Raw genomic sequence first — 26,675 nt, forward strand, 5'->3', positions numbered from 1 at the left:
TCTTTGTCATAAGCCGTCCTCCACTCTGCTCATCTCTTTGTCACTAGCCTTTGCTAAAGGGCAGCGAGGCAGTGACAATCCTCGCAAGTCTATATATACCCAGGCAGATTCGCAGTCTGGAATATGTCGCTTCATGATCAGTCCAAACTCAATCAGTGCACGTTTTCGCGAGGACGCAATGAGAAACATTGACCAGACAGATTTGGAGGTCAGGCTCGAGCGAGCCGTATCGGAGTCGACCGACAGCTCCTCGAGACCCGTTTTGGGGGTTTCGATTTCGCTTGAACCCGAACCACTAACAACAGATGACACATTTGACCTCTGGGTTCATATCACGTCCAAAAATATCGGAGATTGCGCACTGCCTGAGGTTGGTTTCATTCGCCACTCGGATCCTTACAAGCCGGCACACTCAGATTCTCAATACCTGCGGAAATGTATCAACAAGATCGACGGCTTTATCAAGGTGGAAGGCAAATTGGACACCGAACCCAGTAATAAGCGCCTGGATAGACGTTTATATGTCTTCAAGAATGTCAGCATCAAACAGGAAGGAAAATTTGATGTCGTAGTCCTTGGCCAGGCATACCAGGCTAGGACACGCAAGGGCCACGTTACTATTGAGAGGCCCACGGCCTCGTTAAGCGAGCCCCGTCAAATGCTCAGGTACGTCAACGCCGCTCCGGTGTCTCCCATATGGCTTTGAAACTACGTGCGACGCGTTGCTGACAATCCTCCGCATGTGTTAGAATGAACCTCGGTGGTTTTCTGCCAATTACTGAATCGACGACATGGCGGGATCCCCAAAGTAGCGGTACTACTCAAAACCAGAAAATTGACGACTGGAGGCACAACATTGACCCTACAACAGCTGACGCCGTGAAACGGATACCGGCCAGAGGCAAATTGCAATGATTGAGGTTTGAGACGGCTGGGAGGTTCAACATTCACGAAGTCGCTCGTCACTTATTCCGGGCGGTGTTTGGGCAGTGATACAAACGTCACCAGATCTGAGACACTGGTGAGAGAAATTCTACTTGATTTCCACTGCACTTGTTGGATGCGCCTTACTACCTTGACAGGCATCTGAGGACTAGCCGTTTGCTTTCGTGAATATTACACGCCTTCGCCTTCGCCTTTGACTTGGCTTATCGTTTAGCAAATAATTCCAACACTGCTGGGGACATATGATCCCCGTAGAAGTTGTTCTGGGCCGCCAAGATCTTTTCCAAGAATAGAACGATAACCCTGGGGTTACATTGCAACCGTGCATCGTCTCGCACCGTCACACCTTGTCCTAGTGCGTGACAACCAATAGGGTCCACGGTCAGCAAGGCCCTGACGACATATGCGCTGACATCATAGTAAATGCCGTGCATAAGACATTCGGTGCCGCGCGACACAAATGTTCTGTTCTCGGTCATTTTCAGGCGGCCCTGTTTTTCTTTCTTTCCTGTACTTCCCACGAACAATTGATCACACAGTAGCCACACAATGAGTCCAGTCTTCGAGCCCTTCCCCTTGACTCCCCTGACGTCTGCGGCCTTGGGCCACATCAAAGTATCGCTGCAGCTCGCCGACCCCAGCCGCGTGCACTACGGCCCCGGAGACCCTGTCGAGGGCCGCATACGTCTCGACTACATCGCTGCGGGCAGCCTGGCAGGCAGCTTTGACCTTGCACGGCCATGTCGCATATTTGTCACATTGCGCGGCCTCATGCTGGTGCGTGCCGTTCCGGGCAAGATGGTGCTCGGTGTGGCGTCGCGGGACGGGGATTCGTATCTGGGGCGCAGCATCACAACGCTGTTTGAGCGAGAGGTCTGCGTGTTCGATGGACGCATGAGCGGCCTGACCCCGCGGACGTCAAGGCAGGCCAAGTTCAGTGTGTGTTTCCCAGATGGCATAGATGGGAGTCTTGGGTGCTTTGAAGGGTGGGAAGACGACTGGGAGCACGCTGGTGATGCCAAGAGGGATGCGAAACATGCCAGCTACACAGACGGGAGCGATGACGAGCACAGGTCAACGTACAACATGGACCCGAGCCAGCCTCTTCCGCCGTCCATGACCCTCACCGAGCGTCCTGGCCCCCACAAAGCAATCGTCAACGGCAGCGACAAGAGCGAGATTGCTGTGGTGTATGATCTCTTCGCCAAAGTGGAGATGCCAGGAACCGACGTGGCGATGCGCTACCCCTCAGTGCGCGTTGAAGAGGGCGTGTTCGAGCATAATGGCAGCTTTTATCGAGCCTTCTCGTGGGGGCAACCGGTCTTATATGAGCAGTCGTGGCTCGGGCAGCAACGGTACCCCCAGCAGAACGGAGGCAGCCAAGAGGGCACGCAGACGCGGAGCGGACAGGTCGATCTCAAGGACGCCCAGGGCCCCAGCAGCGAGCCTGTATCGGGGCTGCGGGCCAAATTGGCAGCAAAGATCACACACTTAGCACACAGGCATCCTTTCAGCTGGCAAATGCAGTGCCAGGAGGCGGTGCACCAGGGACAGCTATTGGTGATACGGGTCCAGGTCAAGCCGTTCGCGAGCATTTCAGCGGACCCCTCAGATGGCAAGACCATGAAGCCACCAGCACCGCCAGTTTCAATCGAGCTTGCAAACATGTCCGTACGAGCGACTGCTTTTGTCGAGGCGCGGATGAAAATCGGCTCCCGAGGGCAACAGGATCTGGCTGGGGAGGAGGGCGCCGGTGAAGAAGCTCTGGACCTCGACAGGGCTCGGGAGACGCCTTGGTTGCTTGACGGCCGCATGGCCGGACTGAGCAAGAGTGTCTTCTGTGCCGAGGATGACTGGGTGCTTGATGTGCCGTTCTCGACCATCACTGGAAAGCTTACAACCTCTTTCAGCACGCCGTGCGTCCGGCGGAGCTACGTAGTCTCTGTCAAGTGCTGTGTCCGCGTCGGGGGCTCCAAGAAGGAGGAGACTTTTCAACATTCCTTTCCAGTCACGGTACTCCCTCCACTGTCCGCGGATGCCAGTACAGCGCCGCCTCTGGCCCTTGCTGCACCGACGTATGTGGCCGCGAACACGAGTGGCGAGACATTGCCCCCTTACGAGCCGTAACAAAGGTGCAGCCAGGTCATGCTCGAGGGGCCGTGGGATCATATAATTGTATCACGGCAGCGAGATTCCTCTTTTCACTTGGAATTATTGACATTGTGTTACCACTGATGATAGAAGCGAAAGAGAGCGTGATTGTGACGAACAGAGGGGCGCGAAATCTGCCAACAAACACAGGCAGCAACAATAACAAGCACAAAACGAGGTACAATTCTAAAGCAGTTCTTCTTTTTCCATGTAGCGTCGTGTCGGATAACTTTGCTCAATCACACACAAACGTGGCCAGCAAAGCCTTGGCGCGTTCTGGCTCCCACTCCACCACCTTCTCTTCCTCTTTCTCCTCCATTTTCATCTTGACAAGTCGCTCCATTGCGTCCTTCTCTTTCTCGGTAAGAAGAATCAACCGTTTCTTATAATCGCAGTCCTCGTTTGATCCATAGAAAAGCGGATCGACATATTTCCAGAACAAGTGGTCGAAAAGCCAGGTATCGCGCAAACAAATGCTGTGAATCCAGAGCTTCTTATCCCAGCTCTCTTGCATATGCTGTGATAGAGGTTTCTCATGTCCATGATGAGATGCATGGAGTGTGCCTGATCCTGAACCGGCCGTCTCAATACTCGTGTGGCCGCTCCTGGCGGCGTTTGCGCCACCCTTGTCGTCCGTCCTGTTACACTCCTTTTGACGGGCCTCGCATCGTCGCAAGACTCCCACGAATGTGCCAAGTCGGGGCTCGTAGGCATTGATGAATGCCTCAATACCGCCAACCCAGTCTTGTGGTTGCCGCAAGAGCAGCCACCAAGGCGGATCACGCGCGAACTGGGCGGGAGCAGCATACGCGAACTCCCAGTCGACTACGGCCACGATCTTGTCATGTTCATTAACGAGGACGTTGGTGGGCCGCAGATCCTCCGAGAATAACTTGAAGGGGGGCCCTGTGCCCGTCTTCTGGATGCTCGTGCTCCCTTCTGCGGATCGCTGCAGTTCAGATGACTCGACCTGATTGAACAGGGCGGATATGCTGCCCGAAGAGACAAGCCGCCCGAAAAGTCGTCGCGCCACGTACTTATCCCTTACGTCGTCTTCGTCTTCAACGGCGTCATTACGCTGGAAGATGAGTTGAAGCATATGCATATCAGCCATAGCCGAGTACCATGCCTCTGCGTTCGTATACGTCCCGGATGGCAGCAAGCTTCGCGGCATTGAAGTCCAGTCCGCATGAGCATTGATGTTCAGTATCAATGGCCGTCCCGCCACGGATGCGACACTTTGGGGGGTGAGGGGACTCCTGACTTGACTCCTTTTGCATCCTGCCGTTCTTGTTCTCATCAAGAACAAGTGATCCGATTCTGGAGAAATCAAGGTTGTATAGTTGAAGCAGGACGGCGGCCATCTGCTCGTATAGGTACTCGAGCTTCTTCTCGCTGATATCCGGGTACAGAATCTGGCCCTTTTTTGGATCGCCGTTGGGATCGCTTAGGGCGTCACCTAGCGATCGGTGATGGTCAATGTATTCCATAACTATGAAAGGGCCGATTCCGAGAGGGTTCTCAGCGGCAGTGCCGAATGCGTAGACTTCAGGAACAGGGATAGTCGTGTGCGCGCGGATATATTTCATCATAGCTACTTCGTAGCGTATCTTTTCCTCTGGGAAATGGGAGCGGTGCTTTGCTGGGACGCGCAACACGGCCGATTTGCCGTCCTTGTACTCCAAGCGGAAGACAATGTTGAAGGAACCTACCACCGCCCGATGCAGCTCGGCGGGTTCCCCAGGACGATACTTGCGGATGAGCTCGACTATGCCGCGGTAGACGTCCATCTGCAGCACGGATTTCCTCCATGCTTCACTTTTGGCCTCGTTTTGGTCCCACAGCACGTAGTCGGGATCCGCAAAAAAGTCTCTCGTCTTTGGCGGCATGGTGATGGGCCGCAATAGCTGGTCTGCCGCAGTGAATGCCGATCCTGGCTGAACTCGTTGTGGATAGAAGTAACGAGAGTGCAGCTATCAGCCGAGAAGGACAGCGCCGCTAGGGAGGTGATGGTCTGATGCAGCTGTACTCTGCGTACAGGTCTCGCGTTTCGAGGAGCAGCGCGGATGGCTGTATATACTTGGTCTCTCCACGGAAGCGTGTTTATTGGCGAGAACATATCAAGGCCGAGTTTGTGAGGAGGGCGAAGGCTCGTGGACCGTGCATCTGGCGCAAGTGCATCAAATGGACTGGGATGGCCGCCCAACAGTCCTACCAACCAACAAAAGTTGGTCTCTACCAGGCGGCGGTGAGGAATCAGCTTGCTCATGCTACCCCGCATGCGCCTTTGTTTTCACGTATGAAATGGGATGGGCACAGCAAATCAGGTAAATCGACAAGCCAGAATCCTGCTAGCTGCGGTTGGCCGTAACAGGCATTGGCCTCCGCAGTGGTGAATTGCGACATCTTGCTTCGTGTTTGCGCGCATCCACTGTATTCGGGGCCTACTAGAGCTAGATGTCTTTAGTACGCTTGTTTACCATGATGAATTGGCCTTTCCAGCACGCTTTTTGCTTACATTGGTGGGCCAGAAAACTATTGACGGAGAGAGGCGCCGTACGCGTATGTCAAACTGGGAAGCACGCATCCATCAAATTGGCTGCGACTAATTCTCAAAGTAACGTAATCCACAAGTGAGCGGGCCACACAAGTGAGCGGGCCACTTTCCTACTATATTCGTATAGGCCATCTTCTTTCCCCTTTTTCTCCACTAATAATTATGGTACGACTATTAATTGAAGCCGATTTGATTCTAGCGCTTTAGGCGTTCCAGTCTGATCTAAAATTGACTTTACGAAAGGCTGTACAGCTATATAATGTACCTCATATGACCCTCTAACGAAGATAAGCCGGCCGACCTACGTAATAAGATATCCGACTACCTTGCTAGAAATTGACCTCGTACGAAGAGGATAGTATCGTACGATATATAATCGACCTAGATTCGCGATCGTTTCTACTACGGTTAGGTAGTGTTCGAGAAATAGCGGATCGACTCCTCCACGTATGTGATATACTACGCGTCGGAACGAACTAGGCCTTGAACTTCGTACGACGACGACCTAAGCTCCGTACGCGTTTTAATTGAAGAATCGACTACTAGAGAGTCCTCTACAAGGATCCGGACGTATATCGTATGTGGTTTACGCTTGTACGAAATATAATTACGAAATAACGTAATCCACGGGCGAGTGGCCCATACGGGCGAGTGGCCCACTTTCATTCACTATACCGAATCCAACTCTTCTTCACGCGTTTATTCCACCACGAAAGATGGAGACGCCTTCTAAAGAGAGTCAATTGTTCCTTGCTATCCAAGCAATGGAAAACGACCCAAACTTAAGCACCCGACGCGCTGCCGAGATGTTCAACGTCCCCCGAACAACCCTACGACGCCGAGAGAAGGGAGTACTTGCCCGACGCGAAAGCCCTCCGAATTCTACAAAATTAACCAAGCTGGAAGAGGAGAAGATTATCGAATACATTCTCGACTTGGATGCGCGAGCATATCCTCCTCGGCTAAGTGAGGTTAGAGAAATGGCGAATCAACTACTCGCGAAGCGCGACAGGCCAGGTGTCGGAATCAACTGGGCCTCAACCTTTGTTAAACGACGACCAGAGCTCCAGACGCGTTTCTTTCGCAAGTACGACTATAAGAGAGCCTAGTGCGAGGATCACGACGCGATAAACGCGTGGTTTCGGCTTGTGCGGAACGTAGTTGCGAAATACGGTGTCGCGGACTCCGATATTTACAACTTCGACGAGACAGGCTTTCAGATAGGCGTTATCGCGACCGGGATGGTCGTTACAAACGCGCAAAGACGTTCGAACGTTAAGATAAAGCAACCGGGTAATCGGGAATGGGTTACGGTCATCCAGGGCGTCGGCGCGACCGGATTTTACGTCCCGCCGTTCGTAGTATTTGCCGGCAAATATCACCTCTCAACCTGGTACCAAGACGACGCGATTCCTCGCGACTGGAGAATTATAACGTCCCTAAACGGCTGGACTACAAATGAAATTGGTCTAGATTGGATTCGGCATTTCGATCAGCATACAAAGTTGCGAACAAAAGGCGATTATCGCCTCCTCGTCCTCGACGGCTACGAAAGTCACCACTCGGTCGAATTCGAGCTCTACTGCAAGGACAGCAAGATTATTACGCTCTGTATACCTCCTCACTCGTCTCATATACTCCAGCCTCTCGATGTTGGGTGTTTTGGTCCGCTAAAGAAAGCATACGGTCGGCAAATCGAGCTTAAGATGAAGGCGGGTATAACGCATATCAGCAAGGAGGACTTCCTCCCCTCGTTTTTAGCAGCATTCCAACAGACAATGACGGAAAAAAACATCTAGGGAGGCTTCAGAGGGGCAGGACTTGTACCCTATGACCCAGAAGCAGTCTTATCTAAGCTCGATGTAAAGTTCAAGACGCCAACGCCCCCAGGGACGCCTCGGAGGTCATCCGAGCTATAGACTTCCCGAACGCCTACTACAGCTATAGAAGCCCGTTCACAGTCTGATTTTATTAAAGGTCGAATCTCTCGTCACCAGGGAAGCTCTCCAACGTCAATTATTGAAGCAGTTGAGCAGTTCACGAAGGGGGCAAAGGGGATTATGCATAAGTTTACCTTAATGGAGGCAAGGATGAAAGCCCTTAAAGACGAGAATGCAATACTTAGCAAGCGTCGTAGGGCGAAAAAAACACGTCTTAGGAAAGGCCAAAGCATGACTCTAGGCGAGGGACAAGATCTCGTAACCTAGAGAGAGGTAAATGCTCAGGTAGTACAGGAAATGCAGGAAAACTCTAGGGGTGAAAGTCGATCTGTACTAAAGCAGCGGTGCTGTAGCGTCTGCGGGAAACCCGGTCATAACGCAAGAACTTGTTACATAGTTACTCTTGGGTCTGAACTAGAAGATAGCGATTGAGCTTAATTGATTTAAGGCGTTGGGGCTGTGTTATCGAGGGTGATACCTGCAAGACTTGGTTGGGTGTGACAACCCGACCAACAGGTCGCAAGATCGGGCCAGGGACAAGGGCAGGTCATGCACGCGGGACGGCACACCCCAGGTTACGTAAGCATTTCATTATGTCAGCAGGATATGTGGATCGGAACATATCCAGCGATCCAAGGATACACCTCCTTGAAACCACGATGAAGGACAAAGGATATAATGCGAAGGATTCCCTAGATAGACAGTCATTACCTTTGTACTTCAGCGATCAATCTAAGTATCACTCTCACCCTTCACTTGGCCTAGTCACTCAATTGATCCGAGTGTGATATCTCGCAAGAGACACGAACGACAACCCCCGAGACACGACAAGCACGGAGTCAGTATTGCATGAGGTTGCTATCTGCCTTATTCAGAACATAAACCCCGCCGCGCCGATCAGACGGTTGACCCCGGAGATCGGATCGTGACATTGGGGTGGGCCACTCGCCCGTATGGGCCACTCGCCCGTGGATTACGTTATAGGATCTACGATAACGATATCTATAACTTCGATAAAACGGGCTTCGTAATAGGTAAAATCTCCGCTAAAACTATTATTATAACCTCTAATTAACGTGGGCGGCTAAGAGCCGTATAATAAGGTAATTAGGAATAGGTTATAGTAATCTAGGGTATTGTCACGATCCTGCCTCCGGGGTCAACCGTCTGACAGGGCGCTGGGGTTGCTGTTCTGCAAGATAGGTAAAGCCTGTGCAAGATCAACTAACACTCTGCTGTCGTTCTCTCTCTGGGTTGTCGTTCGTGTCTCTTGGAAGAGATACCAGTCTCGGCAATTGAGTGACTAGTTCAAGTGTGGGTGAAACTGATACTTAGATTGATCGCTGAAGTACAAAGGTAGTGACTGTGTATCTAGGAGATCCCCCGCGTCTATATATCCTTTGTCCTTCATCCGTGGTCATGACACTGTTCCCGACGGTCGGGGTCAGGTCATGAATCCGGTCCTGATGGTCATGCATATATTGGTGACCATCTTCCTTGGCGTGGTGTTGGTCATGCAGATATGCATGACTGGTACGTACCTTCCTTATCGCCCTTTATCGTGCTTACATAAGAAACCTGTGACGGCACTGCCACATGATCCGCCCTTGTCCTTGGCCTGATCCTGTGGCCTAGTTGTTTGGGCTCTTCGTGCCCGTAACAAACATCCCCTGTTGGTTGGCCGTTACAGGTTTACCTTAACTCCTAAACTGCGAATAGCCCCCTACTACCCAACTAAGTAATCGCGCTTTTAGAAAACGGTTAGATAACGAACGAGAGAGGCTTAGAATAGGTAAAACACTTTAATTTCTATATAAAGAGTCGTATAACGTAATCCACGGGTAAGCGGGTCACACGGGTGAACGGGTCACCTTCCAGTAACTCGTACGACAATATATAAAACAATTTAACCACAACGCCTTAAATCAATTCAAACTATTCAGAATCCTCTTCTTCAGAGGCAGATACAACTTTCTGACACGTACGAGCATTATACCCGGGCTCGCCGCAGACGCCACATCGTCGCGCGCGCGTTTCGGGCCTCCTCGTACGACCACTATTCTAACTCGTTTCCGCCATTAACTACTGCGTCGCATCGATTTGAGCCTTCAAATCCTTTGCCTGATTAATCGTGAGGGACCCTCCTTTCTGTAGCTGCTTTCTTTTCGTACGACGACGGCGGCTGAGGCGGTCATTTGCATCTCGAAGTTCGGCGAGCTCTTGGCGCATAAGGTCCTGCTCGTTGTCACGATCCGATCTCCGGGGTCAACCGTCTGATCGGCGCGGCGGGGTTTATGTTCTGAATAAGGCAGATAGCAACCTCATGCAATACTGACTCCGTGCTTGTCGTGTCTCGGGGGTTGTCGTTCGTGTCTCTTGCGAGATATCACACTCGGATCAATTGAGTGACTAGGTCAAGTGAAGGGTGAGAATGATACTTAGATTGATCGCTGAAGTACAAAGGTAATGACTGTCTATCTAGGGAATCCTTCGCATTATATCCTTTGTCCTTCATCGTGGTTTCAAGGAGGTGTATCCTTGGATCGCTGGATATGTTCCGATCCACATATCCTTGGATCGCTGGATATGTTCCGATCCACATATCCTTGGATCGCTGGATATGTTCCGATCCACATATCCTGCTGACATAATGAAATGCTTACGTAACCTGGGGTGTGCCGTCCCGCGTGCATGACCTGCCCTTGTCCCTGGCCCGATCTTGCGACCTGTTGGTCGGGTTGTCACACTCGTGTACCATCATTATAACTCCTTTTCTCAGCTGCCGTAGGCTCTCAACAATGGACGACGGTGAGCTATTCTGGTGTCGTACGATGCGATTTTCAATATACTTCGTCTGCGATTCGGTCTCAATTAGGTTGTTCGGCGTCTTTGAAACCCATGGGGGTGGTAGTCCAGCAGAGGAACCTGGTGGTGGAGGCGTATGAAACTTCATATCTAGCTGCGAAATCACATAATTCGGGTCGTACGGTACTAGGCCTGTCGCTCTGAAGCCTGCCTGGATGTTTGATTTGGTCATTGCAGCGTCGTACGCCTTATAAAAGGCTGGGAGGAAGTCCTCCTTTGAAACGTGGGTTACGTGCGCCCGCATTAGACCTTCGATTTCTTTACCGTACGCCCGTTTCAGAGGTCCAAAACACCCAACATCGAGAGGCTGGAGCTTATGCGACGAATGAGCAGGCATACAGAGCGTGACAATATTCTGTTCCTTGCAGTAGAGCTCGAAATCGACGGAATGGTGACTCTCGTGGCCGTCGAGGATAAGGAGGCGGTGGGTACCCTTCGTACGACTCTTTGTATGGAAATCAAAGTGTTTTACCCATTCTAGGCCTCTCTCGTTCGTCGTCCAACCGTTTTCTGAAAGCGCGATTACCCAGTCGGCCGGTAGAGGGCTATTCGCGGTCCAGGAGTCGAGGTGGACCTTCCCGGCGAAGATAATGTATGGCGGGATTGAATAGCCGTACGACGCGATACCCTGGATTACTGTAACCCATTCCTGATTGCCTTGTTGTACGGCTCTTGGCCTCCCGCGTCGATCGGAGGTCGTAACGACAGTTTCGGCGGAGATCTTGCCCATCGCGAAGCCCGTTTCGTCGAAGTTATAGATATCGTCATCGTGGATCCCGTATTTCGCGATTATGTTTCGTACGAGCTCGAACCACGCGCGATACGCGTCCGGATCCTCGCAAAGGACCCTCTGGTAATCGATTCTTCGATTAAAACGCGTACGGAGCTCAGGTCGTCGTCGTACGAAGGTTGAGGCCCAGTTCGTTCCAACGCGTGGCGCGTCGCGTACGCGGAGGAGTCGATCCGCCATTTCTCGAACACCACTTAACCGCGGTGGAAACGAACGCGAATCTAGGTCGAGTACGTATCGTACGATACTCTCCTCTTCGTATGAGGTTAATTTCTGGCAGGGTGGTCGGGTGTCGTGTTTCGCAGCTCGGCCGTGGTATCGTTGCTGGAGTGTCGTACGAGATACATTATAGATCTGCGCAGCCTTTCGTACGCTTAATTTTGGGTCGGATTGGAGCGCATTTAACGCTAGAACCAAATCACTTTCAATTGATTGTCGTCCCATGATTGGAGGTGGAGAAAAAGGAGAAGGAAGTGAACCTCAATTAAATTGCAGTAAAGTGACCCGTTCACCCGTGTGACCCGCTCACCCGTGGATTACGTTACGCTAAGACCTCGCTGAACTTTAAGATATAAATAACCGCCTTAGCTACCGTTATCATACGAAAAGAAAGTAGCTATAGAAAGGAGGGTCCCTTACGATTAATTAGGTAAAGGATTTAAAGGCTTAAAGCGATACGACGTAGTAGTTAGTAACGGAAACGAGTTAGAATAGTAGTCGTACGAGGAGGCCCGAAACGCGCGCGCGACGATGTGGCGTCTACGGCGAGCCCGGGTATAATGCTCGTACGTATCAGAAAGTTGTATCTGCCTCTGAAGAAGAGGATTCCGAATAGTTTCAATTGATTTAAGGCGTTGTGGTTGAATTCTCTTATACATTATCGTACGAACACCTGGAGGGTGGCCCGCTCACTTGTGTGGCCCGCTCACTTGTGGATTACGTTAGTTCGTATTTCCAAATGTTTCGAACGTCGCCACACTACTCGAGCTCCGCCGATGCATGTCGATGCTCAAGGAGCCAGTCGATGCCTGATGACTGACGTTACAATTTCACCCAGTCCTGATCTTGCGCATGAGCAGTAAAGAAAGCGACCACGGCGTCCCTCCCTCGCTTCTGAGCCCAGTCCTTTGGGGTCTCCCCATCCTCCGTGGTCGCGTTCATGTCCGCTCCATATTCAAGCAGCAACGCGACAGCCTCGACGTGACCCCAACCCGCAGCAGAGTGCAGCAGCGTGTATCCATTTGGCTGCCTCGCACGCACATCCGCCCCCCGCTGCAGCAACAGCTTCGCCGTCTCTACCCGCCCGAAAAGCACGGCCTGTGCCAGAGGCGTGAGCCTCAACCCTTCCCGACCGCAGTTCACATCGGCACGACCTTGGTCGAGCAGCTTGCGGACGACCTCCGTGTTGCCTCGGGCACTAGCCTCGTGCAGAGGCGTCATATCCTGGCTGTCGTACACATCGGCCTGCGCGCCGCGGGCAAGAAGCAGCTCGACGACGGGCATCGTCCCGAGGCGGGCAGCAAAGTGTAGTGCGGTCTTAGTGCCTCCGGCGATGGGCTTGTTCACATCGAGCCCGTGATCAACGAGAGCTTGGAGCATTGACACGTCCTCTAGCTCCACTGCCACTCGCAACGGATAGCGGAATATGCTCGTATCGATGTACGGCTCGAGCTTGGCGCCGCTGGACAGGAGCAGGCGCGCCATACTTGTGTTCTTCAGAACCGCCGCGATGAGGATGGGAGGGCCATGATCATAGTGGTTGACGTCGAGGTTTGCGCCCATATTGATCAGTTGCTGCGTAAGGGGCACTTGATCGTGCAGCAGAGCCCACCACAGCGCCGGTTGGCCCTGGTCGAGGTACATCTTCCCTCCGCTGGTGGTGTTTGTCAGAGTGCGGACCCGGAAAGGCTCACGGATAAAGTCCCACAGGTCGGGGCAAGAAGTATCGACTAGGGTCTTCATGATCGCATCGAGGCCTTGATGCCGTTCGATGAGGTCGAGAAGGTCGCAGCCGTGATCTGGATGTCTCATGCAAGCCGCCAGCACTCTCTCAGGTAGCGGAAGCAGGTCTTCGCCCCGATGCTGCAGCAGCGTTTCTACTAGCCTCTTGGCGTTCGTGGGATTGCTTGCTACTGTGATGAGCATCTCCTCATCGATCACGACTTGGAACGTGCCCTCCCCCAGCAAGGACTGGATGATGGTCTCGCCCTTGATGTTCTTGTCAATGGCCGCCATTACCACCTCGCGCAAAGTCTGAGCATCCAATCCCTGTTCCAAAACGTGTGGCAGCATCCATTTCCACGACCAAGTGCTGTTGACAGCCTCAAGCACGAGGTTCCTTGTGAGCTGGACCTTTTGGCCAGTCTGCTCGTAGAGCAGCTGTGAAATCTGCTTGCCCTGCTCAGAGTTTGCCAAGATTGCCCGACTGACGCCTTCGGTGAGGATGACCTCGCGTGGACGATGGCGGATGAGTGCTGTCATGGCCTGGAGGCCTTGAGTCGGGTTCTGCGCCGCACCCGCCAGGACTTCCTCGCTGACATGGAAGCTGCTGCCATCGAATTCGGTGAGGAGCAGTTCAGTCACATCCCCGCCACAGGCTGCATTGCGGACCGCATCGTTGAGGTTAGACTGCGTGAGTTTGATGTACTCCCGTCGCTCCGCGAGCATCGCAGCCAAGCTGGCAAAGTCACTAGACTGGACAAGCAGGCTGAAGACGCGCGAGTCTAGGCTGTAGAGATTGTCCAGGAAGGACGTGATGTCGCTGTGGAAAGATCTTGGCAGGCACTCCACGTCGAGGTTGCAAATGTGCGCAATCGTGTCCCGTATGATGTCGTCGTCCGTCTTCTTGTAGTCGACTACCATGCCTGGCTGCCGACTGCTTGCTGGCGAGTTCTCGCAGAGCCCAAGCAGCGCGTAGATCCGATCGCGGTCGAGCGTCGCCTCGGCCTTGCGAAACTTTTGCAGCAGGCGGTACAAGCTCCGTTCGTTCTTGCGGTCCTGGCTGAGCCATGAGGATGCCCGCTTTGGCGTGGGCATGGCATCGAGAATGTCTCGACGTTCTGCCCCGACGTCAACGTGGAGCAGCGCGGGAGACAAGACGAAAGTCTCGCACGATACGGTTCGCGCACCGCATTGCACGACACCTTGCTTCGCGGTCCCGACCTCGTGGATGATCCAGACCCGCTTGAACCATGATCTCTGCAAGAGCTCGTGCAGCCCGTTTCGCTGCCGCTCTGCAACCGCTGAGAACTTCTCACGGAGCTCGGTCTGCACCTCGTCCCAGATAATGTCCAGAAGTAGCTCGTCCACGTGTTGCCGACCAAAGTCGGTGATCCGGCTGTCCAGCATGCCCAGCGCCGTCATGACCAGGTTCGTGTCAGCCGTGGGGTCGCCCAGATAGAAAATGACACTGCTGGCGCTGGCGTAAATGTCCCGCATCTGCCGCACCTGGTGGCTCTGCTCGTGGGGGTTGTACTGATCAATGCAGATGGCGTCGATCCAGAGCATCCGCGTGGCAGTGTCAGCAGCGCCGCCTTGCGGCGAGAGGTGCTGCAGGATGGTGTACAGATTGCGCGTGACGGGGAAATCAGCACCGTCGACCTGTATCGTGTGCGTCGCGGCGTCAGAGCCCCAGGCGTACGAGACAGCCTCATATGGCGGGATTGTGTCGCTTTCATCGCCAAAGATATGGTCCTCCAGGCAGCACTGTATCTGCCTCTCTGGAAACGACAGCGGGTGGAGCTTGAGCAAGCGGAAACACCGCCTGTCGAGGTCGAGAGTGGCATGTGCCGCTGGACGAAGAGGCAGCGATTGCCGCACCGGCTCTTTGGCGTCATCTTGTCCCGCCATTATCGCGGTGAAGTCTCGTCGGTAGTTGTGAGTGCGTCGGTAGAGAGTGCTGACAATAAGTCGCAGTCAGCCCCAGCCCGTATTAATGTAGGGGTGAGCTGGTGGTAATCCGCCAGGCTGATTGGTCGCTTCACAAGGCTAACTCAGTATGCCGACGGAGCTCTTAGCAGGCAGTAGTAGTTGCTATTTTTAGTCATCAGCCCAGCAATCAGCCAGGAGAATACTTGTCTATAAATGAGATCTCACTCCTATGATGCCAATAGCCCTGGTCACGGACCTGACCCTCATCACTTGTCGAGCATCTCCCGGAGCAAGTACTGCTTGTTCATCAGCTCGCAAGCTCTGCTGGGGACCGCCACCTATTGTCCTGGCCCTGCTGCTGACTGTACCCATCGTTATACCGATTGCCTTGCGCGTAGCCCCGGTCATCGTCGAGCTGTGCAAGAACAGCAAGCTCAGTGTTCCCGCCAGCACCGGCACCAGCCCCGTGCCCAGTATACATCTTTGTGGTTGACAATCCATCAGCCGGGTCATAGTATTGATGCTTCGCGGCCTCGCCTGCGCCAGGAGCCGGAGAGAAGGCGCCAGGCCCATTGTGCGGCCCTCCCGCAGCCCACGCTGCTCCCGTCGCGGCTGATGGTGTTGCAAGTGCCCGCTGGCGTCTCTGCTTCTTCCGCCAAATCCAGTACCCCGCGAGGAGAAGTGCCAGGACAACAACACCAGCAGAAACCCCAATCGCGATTTGGGCCCCAGTTGACAACCCCGACGAGCCGGAGCTGTTGTTGTTGCTGTTGTTGTCTGCTCCGGTCGGTATCGCGCCGGCGCCAATATCGCCGTTTGGAGCAGTCGAACCGGGCGCGATGTCCGAATCCCGCCAGACTACCTGCACTAGAGGCGCGTAGATCGAGTACTCGGTCAAGGTGACGTCCTGACCGTCAAAGGGTAGAGACATCTCCATCGTTCCGGAAGGACCAGATGCCTCGCAGTTGGCTATGCTGACGACGCCTGTAGTGGCGACGAGCTTGCACGTCTGGTGGCCGTTCTCAATGGTCGCAGTGAAGCGACCGCCTGTATTGATAGAAACGGGGGTCAGTTACTCTGCAGTCAAGGCTCCGTCCGTAAGTTGAAGACATACTGAGACTCCCTGGTGTAGGACAGCATGCCACAGCCTTCTCTCCCGAGGTCAATGGGTACTGGAATGCAAAACCCGTCCGCTGCTCCGTGGCTGCTGCAACGGACTCAAACCCAAACGGGCAGACAATGCCTGGCGAGTAGACGCCCCAGCCATTCAATGCACCGCTGGGGGTTGCGACACCGGCGGTCGGCGCAGGCCAGCAACCAGCCCTGTCCGTCACAATGCCACTGCCGACGCATGTCTGAGCCTGCCAGCCCAGCGAGCAGGTGCCGCACTGGTCGTAGACAACGTGGCAATCAGAGTAATTGTCGGCACGCGGGTCGCGAGTCGTCAGCGGGCCGAGGTTCGTTCGTGTTGGCGTGGGTGTGGTCGCTTGGCGTTGAGCGAATGCCTCATGATCTTGGGTGCGTCTGAATACGGTGGTCGGAGTGGGAGTTGCGAATGTCATGTTTTCAGCTTATGGGGCTGCTTTCTTGGAGTAAAAGGCGTGCAATGACGCGGTACCCTTCAATATCACGAGATGCCAAATGGAAATACAGCTGGGAGAAAGCAGTGGCGAAAGGATGGCGCTGCAGGCGAGGTTTTGTGAGGAAGGCCGTCACCATGCGGTGTGGCTGGCGCTGGGATGCGTTGCCAAAGCCTACGGGCTATGCCGTGTATTGTGCGAGGGTTCCGGAGCTAACAATAGATCCTGTCAGCTTATTTATTTCTACAGGAGGCCTTCTGCACTCGCTAAATTACTTCATGTTAGGATCGCGGGTATCACAATCCTTGCCACGTAGCCGACGGCTGATAGCCTATTAAGCGAGGATCTTGCAGGCGATGGGTAGCCTAACCACGCGATTGTACGAGCACATCATCTGCTTTCCCTGATTCAGCCCGCTTACGGCTATGGGCAAGCTCTGCCTACTTCCCAAAGTTCCCCTGTCGGATCCAAGCGATCAGTGCTCATGAACCTATGGCCTCCAGGACCGTCATCGCCTTGCTATACTTTGCAGCCAACCCGATCTCTAGCTTCACCCGCCCGTCCGATGATGGCAACTGCGTATCGGTCGCCATGCCCAGGAAGAACTCCAAGATCTTGAGTGCTGGCAACCGTTCCACGTCCACCTCCGTAGCCAGCCTCTGAACCCACTGCGCGAGTGGCACAACCATGTTACCAGGAGCCCGTGCCTCCAAGACTTTCGGGATGAGTGAGCTCCATTGTGCTCCATTGGGATTGGCTAAGTTGAAAACTTGCTCTTCAGACATCTCGCCGCCCCTATGCTGCTGGGAAATCTGATGGATCATAGCAGCCATGGTGTCAACCAGGATCCAGTCAATTGGGCCACCGCCCAAAGAGCCTGGCAGCACCTGGAGAGCGTTGGACGTCTTCATGAGGCTCGGAAACCACTCAGTGGTGTTCCAGGCGCCATCATCGGATGCCAAAGGTCCTGATACAGCATCGTCAATGGCGCCGACCTCGACGAGGAAAGATGCAAATGGACGGTGCAGATACACAACGGGCACAAAGTCACCTGCCGCTGACTGATTCCAGCCACAGGCAGCACGCATAAGGTCTATATGCCAGACTTCCACAACATACAGCAGCGCTCTCTCTCTCAGAGCTTGAATCGAACATTACAAAAGTCAACCTTCTCATGCTGTTCCGCCTTGCGCGGGAGACTGGCGCAGGCATCGCAGGCGACCCTTGCACGGCAATCACCGCGGATCACACGCCCGAGCAGCGCGAAGCATTGTGGGAAGAGCTTTACGCGCGGGGCGGATTCCATCTCCAGGCCAACAACTACCGCGACTACCTGATCGACGAGAGGGCAAACCGGCTGCTGTACGACTTCTGGGTGAAGAAGACACGGGAGAGGGTGCCAGATACGGGAAAGGCAGACGTTGTCGCGCCGTTTGAGCCACCCTACCCCCTGGGAACCAAGAGGAGCAGTCTCGAGCATGACTACTACGAGAGCCTGAGCCGCGACAACGTCGAGATAGTCGGGCTCAAGGTGACGCCTATCCAAGAACTCACAGAGAAGGGGATTAGGACGGCGGATGGCGTAGAGCGCGAGTTTGACATCATTGTGCTGGCCACCGGTTACGATAACTGTACTGGCAGCCTCACAAACATGGGCATCCGAGGTTGCGACGGCATTGACTTGAAAAAGAGGCGGGCGAGGGGTGTGAAGACGTTCCCGGGGATGGCCACAGCGGGATGTCCTAACATGTTTATGATTTTTGGTCCTCAGGGTACGTCCAAGAACCACCATTCCCCTTGCCGTTACCTTTTCTCCTGATGTTACAGCTTTCCCTAAAATAACTCTTACTGACCACAAACACACAAAACAGCCCCGACTGCGTTTAGCAATGCCCCTGTGTTCATCGAGATGCAGGTAGACTTCCTGGTCGATGTCCTCAAGAGGCTGCGCGACGAGGGTGTGCAACGCATTGAGGCCAACAAGGCAGCCGAGGACGCGTGGTACGAGACGGTGCAAGGTATCAGCAACGCGACGGTGTTTGCCAAGGCAAACTCGTGGTACATGGGGTCCAACATCCCCGGCAAGAAGAGGTAGCAGCTCACCTACATTGGCAGGTTGAAGTCGTACATGGATGCGTGCACAGACGGGACGCGGGATTGGTCAAACTTTGATGTCAAGAGCATGCCCAGAATGGAGATGCCCGTTGTTAGATAGCGGTGAACGAAAACTGCCATTTATCCCATGTCCCTGCGGGAAACAGTTCCTTGGTTGTGTACATCCGCACGCTTGGGGCAGCTCACGAGGCTCTCAGAAGAGGCTTTCAACCGTGACACATACCGCTCGCGACATTTACCGTGCCTTACGAGAAAGACGTCCCTCCGACTGTTTAATGAGCGGCTCTCGGTCAATTCCCGAATTGACCAGGAATGTTAGTGGATGAGAATACGGTATCCAAAGGTAGTCATACAAGGGTCCTCTGTCGATCAGGCTGGGCCGACGCCATTGCCGCCGCCGCTGACGCAGGGGTTGGACCATTCGGGACAATTAGTGCGTATAATAGGCAAAGTCTCCTTGCGGCAGACACGACAAGGCCCTAGAATTGCCAAGCATTATATACTTGGCAACAAGTGAGAGAGAGGGCTCAGCGCCGGGGTCCCCTTGCTGCAACTGCGCACAGTATCACGGCCAATTGCCATTGACTTTCTTGCTCTATTGGCCCGCTTGTCACCTTGATTGGGAAATGGGCCAGACTTCAGTCCTTGTCCCACCCACTCTCGTCACAAATGGGTGACGATCAGGACATGCTGTACATCACGCCTCGTATGGCCGCCTTGATTGAGCAAGTGTGGGTTTGGATGACACAGACTGCCGTCCACTATACGGACTTCTGAGCCAATCACCATTCCTTAGTGTCTCCCGCAGATGTGAGAAACTATCAAATCCCGGCTGCGATCTGTAGGTGCAATTGGCTCACGCTGTGAACAAAGTGAAAGCGGTCCATCAAACAATGAATTTGCGCAACGAAGGTCCGTCGAGACACAAGCATCTCGATTGCTTGGAGTAACAGGGGTTGGCGTTGGGGTGCATCAACATGATACTACCCAACCTCAGCTTTTCCGCGTGATTATTGTCTTGAATGAGCCTCACCGAACGATCGACGTCAGCTGAAGGATCAGCATCCATGCGTTGCTCCATAGCACCCGCACGGCACCTTTGGTACGCTGTTGGCTGTAAGTGGTCAGGGGAACCTTCGATGCCCAATTTGGTTGAAGCAGAGGAGTGAAATGGCTGTGAACGTCACTTTCTACAGGCGATCCTCGCTTCATGGATACCATCAGCGCGCAATGAGAGACGATTGTTTGCGTGGCTACGATCAAAGAATCCTAGTGAGCGAACTGGCCTCCTGAAATGTCCCAGAATTCCTCCAGTATAAAGTCATCGTCCTCCCTCATCATATTCACAACTCATGCAATGTCCTGCAGCAGCAAGCAACAAACGCCCGTCTTCACAAAGAACATTTATCTCCGCACCGCCATCCACTCCCAGGTCCCAAAATGAAGGCCTTCACCATTGCCACCTTTCTCCTCTCGGCCTCGACTACAGTCCTGGCCGACTTTCTTCTTTACGACGGCGCCATCGTCACCGAGGCAGCAGAACCCATTGTGCAGACTCGCGCAGTGTCTCTTGACCAACGCGGCAACTGCGACGGCATCGACAACTCGCCGGAGCTCGACGGCGCTGCCGGCGAGTACAGCTACCCGTGGCCGGAAGAGACCTTCAAGGTCGGGCTGTGCAACATTTCATTGCGCTTTATCAAGAACGGCAACGACTACAACGTCTACGATGACGGTACGGGAGGCCAAGTGGGCGTGTGCACCCGGGGCAGCAACGAGGTCAAGGCTTGTTTCTGGGGGTTCATCTCGGCCGAGTACAATGAGGCTTATATCTGCTCCGGCGCGTGCTAGGTTTGGGGCTTGCTCGGTTGGACGTGAATAGCATATGTGAAGGCATGAAGCATTCGGCGTGCAGGACTTAACAAATTATATTTTTCAATTAATAAAGGGGTGGGGAAAAGTTGGCGGTACAAATTGCAATGAACAGCGTGACCAGATATGACAGACCAGTTCCAAACTCCAATCAAGTAGACGCCAACTCGTCAGCAGACATTGCGCTTGAGCTGAACCCCGTGATTGGGCGCAATGACATTCTACCACAAACCTTCGCCTATCGCCAGGTCAAACTTTGGTGTTCTGACACTGTCTGGCTCAAACTGAAGCCATTCATTCCTTCGGAGACTTTGAAAGAGGCGTAGGAGTTCCTGGCTTGGTCGCCAATCACCGACCTACCACTGTACCACCCTTTCCCCGGCTTCGCCACCATCAAGCTTCGCAGCGGCCAGCGAGCTACTTGCCGGCCCAAGTGGTACCTCTGCGCTTCTTCGCCCTCGTGTAGCTACCTCATGCCGTATTCTGCCGTCTTGCTCTCTAATGGACACAGCCAGAGTCAGGTGAACATCTCGGCGTCCTCGAGGCTCGCCATACGGTCCGGTCGCAAGGGCCGCCGATCCGAGCAGACGCTGCAACACGGAATCCCAGAGCAATGCTGAGGTTGAGACAAGGGTGCACAAGGAGAAAACGCCACTTAATGCATTCCTGATAGACACATCATGCACATTTAGTAGTTCAGTCGAGTCACAAATGCCCATTGGATAGGGTGGGTACGAGAGCTATAATCCAACCATTCCCAACAGCCACACCGGCAGAGTCATCACATTGCACAAGAGAGATGAGCATAATAAAATAGGATGACTCACTGAACATACCATGAATTTTCAAATTGTGATAGTCGGAAAGCTAATGGTTGCATGTAAAGTTAGACCACGGGGTGCTACTCGAATGTCAAAAGGTGCACCTGACAGTCTCAAATCTCCTGACGAATCTTAGGCTCACTTCTGTGGGTAAGCCGAAAATGCTCGAAGTGGTCGGTCATTGGCCGAGTACCACCATGAGTCCGCTGCACACTCTGTTTCTAGTGGAGGCGCTTTTGTAACGTCAAGTCAAAACTTCCAAGATCTCGGCCATGCCCATATTCGAAATCCCGCCATTCTTGGCGCCCCAATGCCTCAAAGAGGCTCAGGATCCGCTGGCTGGGCCTCCATTCGCCGACCTGCCACTGCACAACTGGGCCGCCATGATTGCTGCTTTCATCTTCATCGGCAGCAATGTATTTGACGCCCCAACGGTGGGTATCCGGCGGCGCCCAATCATCCGGGTCTTCGACATCATACTCTTCTTCTCTGCTCTCTGACGGGCTCCACCACAGGACGGCAAACAATTCAGCCACTTCCAGTGCTGGCATGTTCTTGCGACTTAGTGCTTGGGCAAACGCTGCCAGTAGAGGCTCGATCCGCTCCCTGCAGGGCTCGATTCGAAACATGTCGGGAACATAATCAGATGAAGAGCCACCATAGCGATCACCTTCCCACTCCTCGTCCGTTGCTTTATCCTCGGCTCGGTCGGGCTCGGGGGGGTAGTGACCTGTGTTGGAAATCCGGAACCCGCCTTGATCTGCGTCGTGCGGGTCTTCACCACGAGGACCAGTGAAGTACCACCGTCCATCAGGCCGCAGCAGATGAAACTCGATCTGCAGGCGGCGCATGTGTACCCACTGCTCCTCCGCGGGCGCCGTTGCGGGCGGAAACATGTCCTCGGTAATCAAGGCCCGTACGTCGAGTACTTGCAGCTGCGTGGCGAGCTGTCGCAATCCCATGGATACTGGGTCATGATCCGCCGGGTAGATCAAGTTTGGTCTGGGGATGCTCTGGTCTTCCTTAGGGATCTGGCATGGGGTCCAGAAATGCAAGCCCACCTCGGTCAGCGTGGCGGGGATCCGCCCTCCAGCGAGATACTTTTCCGGCTCCAGTATGGCAGCACCGAACTCGTGCCGGGCGTCTCGCAGAGGGCCCTCCCAAGGTCGTGAGTGATGTTCACGCATTGGCTCGCTGGGTACAGTGCACGGCATTGGACGCTCCCACAGCCACGGCACATACAGCTCCTTCACTGCTGGCAGGTGAGCGAGACAGTTGAGGAGCAGCAGCGGAGACAGAGGGCGCATGTCCTGAGACTCGACAGCGCTGCGGCTGGGCGCTGACCTCAGGGCGAAAAGGGACACAAAGTCGAGGTCCTGCAGAGTCTCCGCGTCATGCAGTGAAAGCCGGCGCGAGTGGAATCTGCGGTGATTGCAAGGCGCATCGCCTTCAAAGGATTGAGTATCGATGATTATGGTGGCGCTGATGTCGTCATCTGGCTTCCCAAGCCCCGCGTGCTGTAATCCTAACTGTTTATAAAACGCACGAATACTGTTGGAAACATGATGGCTGACGGCTGTGGTCTCTGCGACGATTTCTCGATAGGAGAGAGGATCTGTTGGAGAATTGACGATAGTCGGCAGCGTCACATTGTACTGGACGCGTCGTAGTTCTCCGCCTTGAATCCACTCTTGTATTTGGGCGCGGGCTTGCACCTCAAGTTCTGGCGCAGACGAAAGTAATGCCATGGTAAGCGTGGAATGCCTGAGCTGCTGTGTTGACAGTCACGTCAAGGGCAGAGTGTGTGCTGCTGAATTGGCGCAGAGAAGTGGGAAAAAAGAAGGTTAGCTCCCCTTGCGGCGTTTCCACTATCTGATACTATCAACGGTATGCGGTAATTAATGTCGTTGATCTATCGCTTGGTCCGGACACTGCTCTGACAACCGGCTCTCACTCTTCACAGATTTGCTCGCCCTGGCGTTCTTGCCATTGCTCGCCAAGTCGATATTTTTGATCTTCCCCCGACTCCGAAACGAGAAAATGATGACAAATGGGCAACGAAATTAATCATTCAGTCGCACTATGCTTGATACAAGACCTGTCCGTCACATCGTCCGCTCGCGGTGTTGACTGATTTCATATGTCCTCGGTAGTTCAGCGCGACAGCATTGTGTTGCAATGCTTTGTTTGGCCTCCAGCTGCTGCTTGGGAAATGGCTCTTAAGTCCATGGGTTGTGGTTATATCACTTGGCACCCCACTGTCAACTGGTCTAGATGTTAAACTTCTCAGTGGTCATATACGGTAAACGGGGATTGACCCTATCCGCTGGACGCGCCTTGCCACACCCTGCCATCCTCTCAAGAGTCGACGTTCGTTGGATGCATCTGAGGTAGCCCAAAGCTACAAGCAATGCCACAATCCACCATCCGCTATCGAAGCAGCGGCTGAAGGTGGCTGCTCACAAGCCTTTGAGGCTACAATTTACTTTTACTGGCGAATGAGAGGTGCATTCGTCTGCTGCAGTTGAAAGTACAGATTTCAATCGCATATTAGTTCCCCAGCTAGCGGCGCGTTTTGGAAGATAGCATGGAAGTCTGCCATATGGTGTGAGATGGGCGAGAGCTTGTTCTAGGGCTAAATGGCTTGACCCAGCCACTCAGGACAATGGCATTCCATGTGGGAAAGCTCTTGTCTGCGAATTACACTACATTCAGCTCCTCAGTGCTACATGAAAACATGGTGCCTGAGCATCAAGCTGAGAGTTCGACTTTGCGCAGGACTAAAGGCAGCCACGCCCATTGTATTGGCCGTCTCGCTGTATTCATCAGAAGCAGATCAGGCCCACGGTACCATCTAAAAGCGCTGGCGTGGGGAATTCCATGCTCCGATAACAAGTCTGCCTCACGAACCAATCACGATTTGGCAGCATCCAGTCTTTACGAGGTGCGAAGGCTGAAATAGGACAGCCCCAGTGAACTCCATCTAGGCCCGGCCGGAATGCGCTGCGATGCTGAACATTCATTCTACGAGCTGAAAGGACAATAGGACGGGCCTTCAAACCGGTTGGACTAAATGGGGCTCTTCTCCGCTCCCCAGAGGCTGCAGAATCGCTGCTCCCTAAGTACCAAGTGTGAATTGGACATCATGATTTGTTTTCATTGCACGTAAAAGTCCTAATGTACTCGTCGGGACCCGCCCTCGAAGTGAGCGTCATGGTATTACTGGATTCATTGGTCCGCACAGGGCTTCACCAACCTCATTCCTCATCGCCGCTCCCCTCGTCAGGATCCACAAACAAGATAGGATTCGCCAGCGTCATGCCCGACCACTGTGTCAAGGCCTGCTGCCTACCCTCCCGCATGTCGTAGTCCTCAAATGTGCCCTGCAGCGCAGCCTCATCCTCGCCCGCCATTTTGCCAAAGAACGCCGCGGCCGGCTTGTTCGCTGCCTCGTGGCAAATGACGACGCAATCGGCCAGCTTCGCACCCGGGACGTGGTTCGGGATGACATAAGGGTGCAGCTGGCGTCGCCGCCGCTCGCGCGGGAGGTTCCACCAGGACGTCATGACGGCCTCGAACAGCTCGGTGCCGTAGCCTTGCCTTTGGTAGTCCCTGGCGATGAGGAAGTCTGCTTCCGGCCAGCCAGATCGCGTTGTCCTGATCTCGCGGCGTTAGACACCGCCGGACGTTTTCCAACCAAGTAAGCACGAGGGGGGCAGGAAACTCACCGGCCATGGATGTCTGGTAGGCCACCCTCCCCGATAAGCTCCCCTGTCTCTGCGAGGAAGGCACCGAAATACCAGTGGCAGTCGTCATACGGAGGGAGCAGCTGCTCAATGTTGTGGATGGTCTGCTCCAGACTCTCGCTACAGGCAGGCAGTGTCAGTATGAACGTCGCAGATCCATGGTGCTTTGGATTGTCGCGGGTGCGTACTCGGGACGACCTCTTACGATCGAGTGCTGCTGGAGTTCAGCGTCCGCGCGGAGTTTGTGTAGCGCTTCGGCGTCCTCCCGGACAAATGCACGTATCAGGAGCCGCGACGTGCGCAGGGGTGGGCGCGCCGAGACGGGCGGCAGGTCGGAGGGCTGTGAGACCTGGTAGGAGAACCATGGGAGGACGCTTGCCTCGTCCAGCTCAGACTTGGAGTACTGCACGGTCACCATTGGAGTCCTCTGTGGGGAGGCCGTCATTTCCTTCCTCGTGTGTGTCCTGCCAGGAACAAAAAGTTCTTTCGAGTTTGTGCTTTTCGGCCGGGGATATCGGGGCTGGCGGTTTTTCGAGGCCCTGAAAGAGAGAGAGGGGGGGGGAGAAAGGGAGATAGAGCTCCCTGATAAGTAGAGAGAGAGAGAGTCGCGGTGAGAGAGAGGCCTGCTGCGATGGTTAGGCCAGGTGCCAGCCCAAATCAAGCATGTTTGCCAGGACGCTGGGCAGGGTGGTTGGCGACACGTCCAAGACGCAGATCCGGCAGATGGCCGGGGCCTTCTGTGGAAGGAGCGCAGGTCATTTGCTTCCCGTGACACAATGCTTGGACGACTGGGGCCCTTGCAGGCTCTGGCACTGGTCCCGGATGATGTCCGCCTCGAGCCGCCCCTGGGCGGACAACGGCCAACAGCATGGGTCTCGGTCCGGGATGGTGCGCAGGGCCCGTGTTGGTCCAAAACACGAGGCCCCCGGTTGCCCTCTTCCGCGACAGCAGGGATGGAGCTGCATGGCAAACTTGCGACCCTGAGGACTCCGACAGAGTTGGTCACTTCTCGAAGCCACTATGCATGCGGACCCGAGATGCCCGGTCCGCGGCTGACCTTGATAGCATCCGGTGGTCAAGGACCCTTGTCGCCCAACCGTCCTAGAGCGGGAGAGCGCTGTCAGTGGAGTGGGCCGTACGAGAAGGATCAGGACCAGTGACGGGCACTCAGGATGTACCCGCGTGTCCACCAAGCTTATGTATTCTTAGTCAGTCGAGTGACCTGAGAAATAGGGGAGAACATGGCGAAGATCAGCGGTACACCGGGAAATTCTATGAAGATCCACGTAGGCCGCACATCAGAAGGAACCGTCGAGCATTAGATATCCCTGTCCAACAAAATCGGTACGTGGCCCTCTCTCGCGCTCCGGGGTATACTTGCACGTTGGATACCGTGGAGACGTAACGAGGGACTGCTCTAATA

At 54.2% G+C, this 26,675-nt stretch overlaps 11 protein-coding genes across 11 annotated transcripts; 4 read left to right on the forward strand and 7 right to left on the reverse strand.

The window, feature by feature from the left end:
• Positions 1-178: 178 nt before the first annotated feature.
• Positions 179-915, forward strand: B0I36DRAFT_345224 (uncharacterized protein; the record flags this gene model as incomplete). Its single annotated transcript, XM_046156337.1, has 2 exons — positions 179-666; positions 750-915. The coding sequence occupies 2 exons, from the start codon at positions 179-181 to the stop codon at positions 913-915; spliced, it is 654 nt and encodes a 217-aa protein (XP_046016174.1).
• A 579-nt stretch (positions 916-1,494) lies between these two features.
• B0I36DRAFT_358802 (uncharacterized protein) lies at positions 1,495-3,072 on the forward strand (the record flags this gene model as incomplete). Its single annotated transcript, XM_046158018.1, has 1 exon — positions 1,495-3,072. The coding sequence occupies one exon, from the start codon at positions 1,495-1,497 to the stop codon at positions 3,070-3,072; it is 1,578 nt and encodes a 525-aa protein (XP_046016175.1).
• A 215-nt stretch (positions 3,073-3,287) lies between these two features.
• B0I36DRAFT_402542 (phosphotransferase family protein) lies at positions 3,288-4,985 on the reverse strand (the record flags this gene model as incomplete). Its single annotated transcript, XM_046161733.1, has 3 exons — positions 3,288-3,666; positions 3,754-4,334; positions 4,366-4,985. The coding sequence occupies 3 exons, from the start codon at positions 4,983-4,985 to the stop codon at positions 3,332-3,334; spliced, it is 1,536 nt and encodes a 511-aa protein (XP_046016176.1). The 3' UTR covers positions 3,288-3,331.
• Positions 4,986-12,168: 7,183 nt separating this feature from the next.
• B0I36DRAFT_313241 (ankyrin repeat-containing domain protein) lies at positions 12,169-14,044 on the reverse strand. The gene has a single exon (XM_046152598.1). The coding sequence runs from the start codon at positions 13,913-13,915 to the stop codon at positions 12,290-12,292; it is 1,626 nt and encodes a 541-aa protein (XP_046016177.1). The 5' UTR covers positions 13,916-14,044; the 3' UTR covers positions 12,169-12,289.
• Positions 14,045-14,050: 6 nt separating this feature from the next.
• B0I36DRAFT_282725 (heterokaryon incompatibility protein-domain-containing protein) lies at positions 14,051-15,097 on the reverse strand (the record flags this gene model as incomplete). The annotated part of the gene is made up of 1 exon (XM_046151525.1): positions 14,051-15,097. A coding segment is annotated over one exon (1,047 nt), but the record flags the coding sequence as incomplete, so codon positions are not given.
• A 328-nt stretch (positions 15,098-15,425) lies between these two features.
• B0I36DRAFT_380356 (uncharacterized protein) lies at positions 15,426-16,910 on the reverse strand (the record flags this gene model as incomplete). Its single annotated transcript, XM_046160811.1, has 2 exons — positions 16,233-16,910; positions 15,426-16,165 (listed from the first exon to the last, which is right to left on the reverse strand). Exons 1-2 carry the CDS (start codon positions 16,678-16,680, stop codon positions 15,426-15,428), a joined length of 1,188 nt encoding a protein of 395 aa, XP_046016179.1. The 5' UTR covers positions 16,681-16,910.
• Positions 16,911-17,180: 270 nt separating this feature from the next.
• B0I36DRAFT_358806 (uncharacterized protein) lies at positions 17,181-17,786 on the reverse strand (the record flags this gene model as incomplete). Its single annotated transcript, XM_046158019.1, has 1 exon — positions 17,181-17,786. One exon carries the CDS (start codon positions 17,784-17,786, stop codon positions 17,181-17,183), a length of 606 nt encoding a protein of 201 aa, XP_046016180.1.
• Positions 17,787-17,830: 44 nt separating this feature from the next.
• On the forward strand, positions 17,831-18,793 carry B0I36DRAFT_236193 (uncharacterized protein; the record flags this gene model as incomplete). The annotated part of the gene is made up of 2 exons (XM_046149451.1): positions 17,831-18,470; positions 18,570-18,793. Coding segments are annotated over 2 exons (864 nt in total), but the record flags the coding sequence as incomplete, so codon positions are not given.
• A 1,460-nt stretch (positions 18,794-20,253) lies between these two features.
• Positions 20,254-20,664, forward strand: B0I36DRAFT_358808 (uncharacterized protein; the record flags this gene model as incomplete). The annotated part of the gene is made up of 1 exon (XM_046158020.1): positions 20,254-20,664. The coding sequence occupies one exon, from the start codon at positions 20,254-20,256 to the stop codon at positions 20,662-20,664; it is 411 nt and encodes a 136-aa protein (XP_046016182.1).
• A 1,063-nt stretch (positions 20,665-21,727) lies between these two features.
• Positions 21,728-23,254, reverse strand: B0I36DRAFT_236427 (uncharacterized protein; the record flags this gene model as incomplete). The annotated part of the gene is made up of 1 exon (XM_046149463.1): positions 21,728-23,254. The coding sequence occupies one exon, from the start codon at positions 23,252-23,254 to the stop codon at positions 21,728-21,730; it is 1,527 nt and encodes a 508-aa protein (XP_046016183.1).
• Positions 23,255-24,668: 1,414 nt separating this feature from the next.
• On the reverse strand, positions 24,669-25,800 carry B0I36DRAFT_282727 (acyl-CoA N-acyltransferase). Its single transcript, XM_046151526.1, has 3 exons — positions 25,441-25,800; positions 25,235-25,372; positions 24,669-25,163 (listed from the first exon to the last, which is right to left on the reverse strand). Exons 1-3 carry the CDS (start codon positions 25,695-25,697, stop codon positions 24,764-24,766), a joined length of 795 nt encoding a protein of 264 aa, XP_046016184.1. The 5' UTR covers positions 25,698-25,800; the 3' UTR covers positions 24,669-24,763.
• Between the last annotated feature and the right edge of the window lie 875 nt (positions 25,801-26,675).

This window comes from Microdochium trichocladiopsis (assembly GCF_020744255.1).
Source record: "Microdochium trichocladiopsis strain MPI-CAGE-CH-0230 chromosome Unknown B0I36scaffold_2, whole genome shotgun sequence".
In the NCBI taxonomy this organism is placed as follows: domain Eukaryota; kingdom Fungi; phylum Ascomycota; class Sordariomycetes; order Xylariales; family Microdochiaceae; genus Microdochium; species Microdochium trichocladiopsis.